The sequence below is a fragment of the Pundamilia nyererei genome, unplaced genomic scaffold (genome assembly GCF_000239375.1).
Source record: "Pundamilia nyererei isolate P.nyererei 1_Seehausen unplaced genomic scaffold, PunNye1.0 scaffold00133, whole genome shotgun sequence".
Taxonomy (NCBI): domain Eukaryota; kingdom Metazoa; phylum Chordata; class Actinopteri; order Cichliformes; family Cichlidae; genus Pundamilia; species Pundamilia nyererei.
This window is the reverse complement of record NW_005187534.1, coordinates 1,006,393-1,010,520: the sequence shown is the minus strand read 5'-3', so window position 1 is coordinate 1,010,520 and position 4,128 is coordinate 1,006,393. Positions and strand designations below refer to the sequence as shown.

The window sequence follows — 4,128 nt, the reverse complement described above, 5'->3', positions numbered from 1 at the left end:
ACTCAGTCAGAGCAGTAATCTGTTCCTGACAAGACAAGAGCGAAAACAAATGGGTGTGCGCAGTCAGTGTGTGGGCTCAGCTGGCACGAAGACAACACAATGCAACCCAATTTAACCGGATACCGCCATATACGTAGGCGGAGCTCCTCTCACCTCACCGGAGAGTCCTTTTATGGAGACAGGGGGACCGGAATTCCGAATAATGGAACATCTTTTCTTCCCCCTTTATATGAAACCAAAACAACGCAAAGCACGTGCGCATGATAGTGATAACATGCTGAAATTGAGCAGTAAAATTTAAATCCACTCTTGAAGTTTTGCGAATAAACTGAACATCATTTATTTGGTCCGTGTTTCGTCACGGGAAGCTCCTATTTCTGGAGTTCCCTCTCCTTTTTATTCTTATTCTTATTTTTAAACCCGACTCCATATTTGGTGAATGACGCAACGGGACACCGGGAGATTCCCTTTATAACCCCGCCGCGCCTCCGCGGAGTGGTTAACGAAGGATGAGAGGCGGACCGGAGACAATGAGGGAAGACACCGAACACGTCTGAGAGTCGGTGAACATGAGCGCTAAGACGGCGGCTGAAGTCTCGGCGTCTCTCGGCAGCATCCCAGACGGTGCTCCCAAAGATGTGTGCGCAGAAACGGGGATGGTGTTCAAGGAGGAGGCCGTGGGGCCGGAGGGAGCTGAAGGGCGGGACGGTGGTGGGGATGGAGGCGGTAAGCGTTCGTGTGTTTCAAACACTCGAGGATGTGGACGGACAAGTTAGATGGAGGTACTGAGCTTGTTCCTGTGAATGTGTCTGACTGCGCTCTTCTCTGTGTTGCAGGTGATCTCGGCTCACCTGAGCTCTCTCTCCAGGGCCACCTGGCGCAGTACGTGGCCACTTTACGCACGCAGCCGGTGGCGTTTAGCGGCAGGTTCTCCCTGGACTCCGGGAGCGGGGGGCCAGGCTGGGCGCAGGGGGACGTGATCAACGTGGTCAGTGCGGACATCGCCCCCCCGGGACCGGCACAGGGGTCCGGATCAGCATCACCCAACATTTACGCGGGAGAAGCAGCAGGCGGAGGGCGAGGAGGAGCGGGAGACGGGAACATGGCGCACGGCCAGCCGGATATCAGCCACATGTACGCGCCCCCCCACCCACACTCACACCCCCACCCGCCCCAGTCCTACTCCTGCAGCGGGGACGTGTACCAGGACCAGGGTTACCTGTCCACCTCCACCTGCGCGGTGTCCTACCACCCGCCTCCCGCCTACAGCTCTGCGCCCAAACCGGCCGCTGATGGCGCGCTGCTCTCCATCGTGCCGGAGTACGGAGGCTTCTACCCGCAGAGCTGCCAGAGGGACATGCACGCCGGCTTCCCGGAGAGGAAGGCCCTCCCGTACCCGCTGGACTCGTTGCGGGTGCCTCCGCCGCTCACGCCTCTCAACACCATCAGGAACTTTACGCTCAGCGCGCCCGAAGGCCCGGCGGCCGCCCCCTTCCCCGGCCACCAGAACCTCCCCCTCAGGCCCATCTTAAGACCCCGGAAGTACCCGAATCGCCCGAGCAAGACCCCCGTGCACCAGAGACCGTATCCGTGCCCGGCGGAGAGCTGCGACCGCCGGTTCTCCCGGTCGGACGAGCTGAGCCGGCACCTGCGCATCCACACTGGCCACAAGCCGTTCCAGTGCCGCATCTGCATGCGCAACTTCAGCCGGAGCGACCACCTGACCACGCACATCCGCACGCACACCGGAGAGAAGCCGTTCACCTGCGACCAGTGTGGGAGGAAGTTCGCACGCAGCGATGAGAGGAGGCGGCACATGAAGATTCACCTGCGGCAGAAGGAGAAGAAGACCCCCGCGTCCTAATCCGAGCCCTCCGAGCCCAAACGGTGCCCCGTAGTCTAAGTTAACCTCAGAAATAGCCGCAAGTCTCTTTAGAAGCCATATCATGAAGAAGAAATCAGGGAGAGCCAGAAACCCGGTCCCCAGGTGTGTTACTATGACTACAAAAGCCACACGAGCGGAGCTGGCCGTGCTAGGATTAAATTAACCTCCAAGAACAACATCTCACAACCTGCTTTTAGTGAACACTTTGTCTGCTGTCTATGCTTCAAGCTCTCAGGGATTCAGTCACGTGCCGGGCAGCACAGGTGCGACAGGTGAGTCAGGTGAGAGGGTTACTGCTGCTCCAGCTTTCATTTGGAGTTAAATGCACAAAAACACTCCGTATAAACGCAGAGAGTCACGGAGGCATCACATATGACTTCCGGAGGAGGACTGTGAGGAATCGTTAGTGAAATTCTCTCGGATAACGCGACACCAGCCTTTTCTATATTTGTAAGAAAAATCCTTTAACAACCTTCAGTCCAAGTTCAAGGCTGAGTGTTTTCAGACTGTTGGCACTCAAACGTTCCTCTGCACCATATTTGAAAAGAATAAAAGTCCAACACTTTACAGTTTTTAGGAGAAACCAATGAACGTCAGAGTGAGACACGTGGATGCCGTGGCTCAGGGCGTCTGCGTTTGGCTTCTGACGTTTCTGTATGAAATAAACTCATTTTGCGCTGCTTTGTTGGGCGACAGGAAACAACAGGCCACAGATAGAAGGTTGTTTTATGACATTTTATAGTCGTAAATGAGTAAAATGACTGGCGTGAAGTTAGGATAAACAAAAATAACATTTTATTCAAATACATCAGAGAGAAGCTGATTATGTTATTGTGTTAAACAGCCTGAAACTACTTAAATTATTTCAATATTTTCAAAGTAAAAATCCTTTTTTGGGGAGGGGGGATCAGGACTAAAATAATTTTAAAAGATTTTTCAAGATAAAAGCCTTTAATTAGTTGTCTAGACGTTATCCAGGTAATTTATTTCTGTGAGAATGTCAAAATAAGAGGCCTTTTTTTGATTGTGTGAAACAAGTTACGTTCGCTTATTTCAAAATAAAAGCCTTCATTAGTTATTGGAAGTTACCACATTTTCTACATTTAATCCTCTAGTTAGTTGGGAATTCATTGAGATTATTTAAGATGACGGTTGTTGTTGTTTTTTTGTTTTTGTTTTTTTGTTAAAAAAAATCATCTATTCAGTTACTGGAACTTGTCTATTTTGCTAGATTTTCAAAATAAAACAATATAATTTGTTAGAAAGCTTTCATGATGCTCAGAAAGACCTCAGATTGTGTGAAGTTAGTCAAGTGTATTTATCATAGCAGGTTTCCAAAATAAAAGCTCCTGTTTTTCTGGGCTTTTTCACATAAACCTCTAAAATTTGCTGCTTTTGCTCACTTGAGTCAGCCATCTTTATTTTATATTTTTAACCTTCTGAGATACGAGACAAATGTTTTGGTTAAAAAAAACTATTTAACTGACCTAAATAAGTGTCCCATAGCACATATAGCACACCGAACATCGGCTGAAAGGTCAGCGAGAGATCAGCCCTGTGTTTCCACACACACGCATGTATTTGGAGCAGCATGGCAGCCACGGCGTTACGTGAACTAATGCAGTATGTAGGTGTATATGTGTGATGCAGCATCAGAGCACACTGAGGGGATACGGTGATGTCACAGCTTGAGGCTGGGGTACGCTGTGAATGGGATTTATTGATCGTAGCCTGATAATCTGTTATTTCCTGTTTTTGTTTTTGGATTTCTTGCCAGTCAATGTGAGACAAAGAGACACAGAGTAAGTGGGCAAAAAGTAAAAGTTTGTTTTTGTGTGTTTTACTATTTTATGCAAACGAGAGAAAGCACTAAAGCTTTTATTCTGAAGAATTGATGCTTCTTGTCAATGCAAATAAACGTGGAACTGTTCAGTCGCTGCTGCCTCTTTTTTCTTTTCAATGAAAGTACACACAGGTTAGCTTTGCACGATTCTTACTTCAGACTAATCCAACTTTGTCTCACACTCAGGCCTCGAGAAACAAGGAAAAGCATAAAACGGTCGCCTTCAGGTGCAACGTTCCCTCTAAGCTGCGCGGGTGCGCAATTGCGCACTGTTGGCACGGTCTCTGCGCACAGAAAATCTGTGTTGCGCACAAAAAAAATCTAACCTGAATTGAAATTAAAATAAATACGTTAACATTTCTGTTCTGCAGTGTTAGTCAGTGAGTGACTGGCTGCTCCC

At 48.9% G+C, this 4,128-nt stretch overlaps 1 protein-coding gene across 1 annotated transcript; it reads left to right on the top strand.

Moving 5' to 3' along the window:
• The first annotated feature begins 513 nt into the window (after positions 1–513).
• Positions 514–3,676, top strand: LOC102193690 (E3 SUMO-protein ligase EGR2-like). The gene is made up of 2 exons (XM_005743574.1): positions 514–726; positions 837–3,676. Exons 1-2 carry the CDS (start codon positions 570–572, stop codon positions 1,862–1,864), a joined length of 1,185 nt encoding a protein of 394 aa, XP_005743631.1. The 5' UTR covers positions 514–569; the 3' UTR covers positions 1,865–3,676.
• The last annotated feature ends 452 nt before the right edge of the window (positions 3,677–4,128 follow it).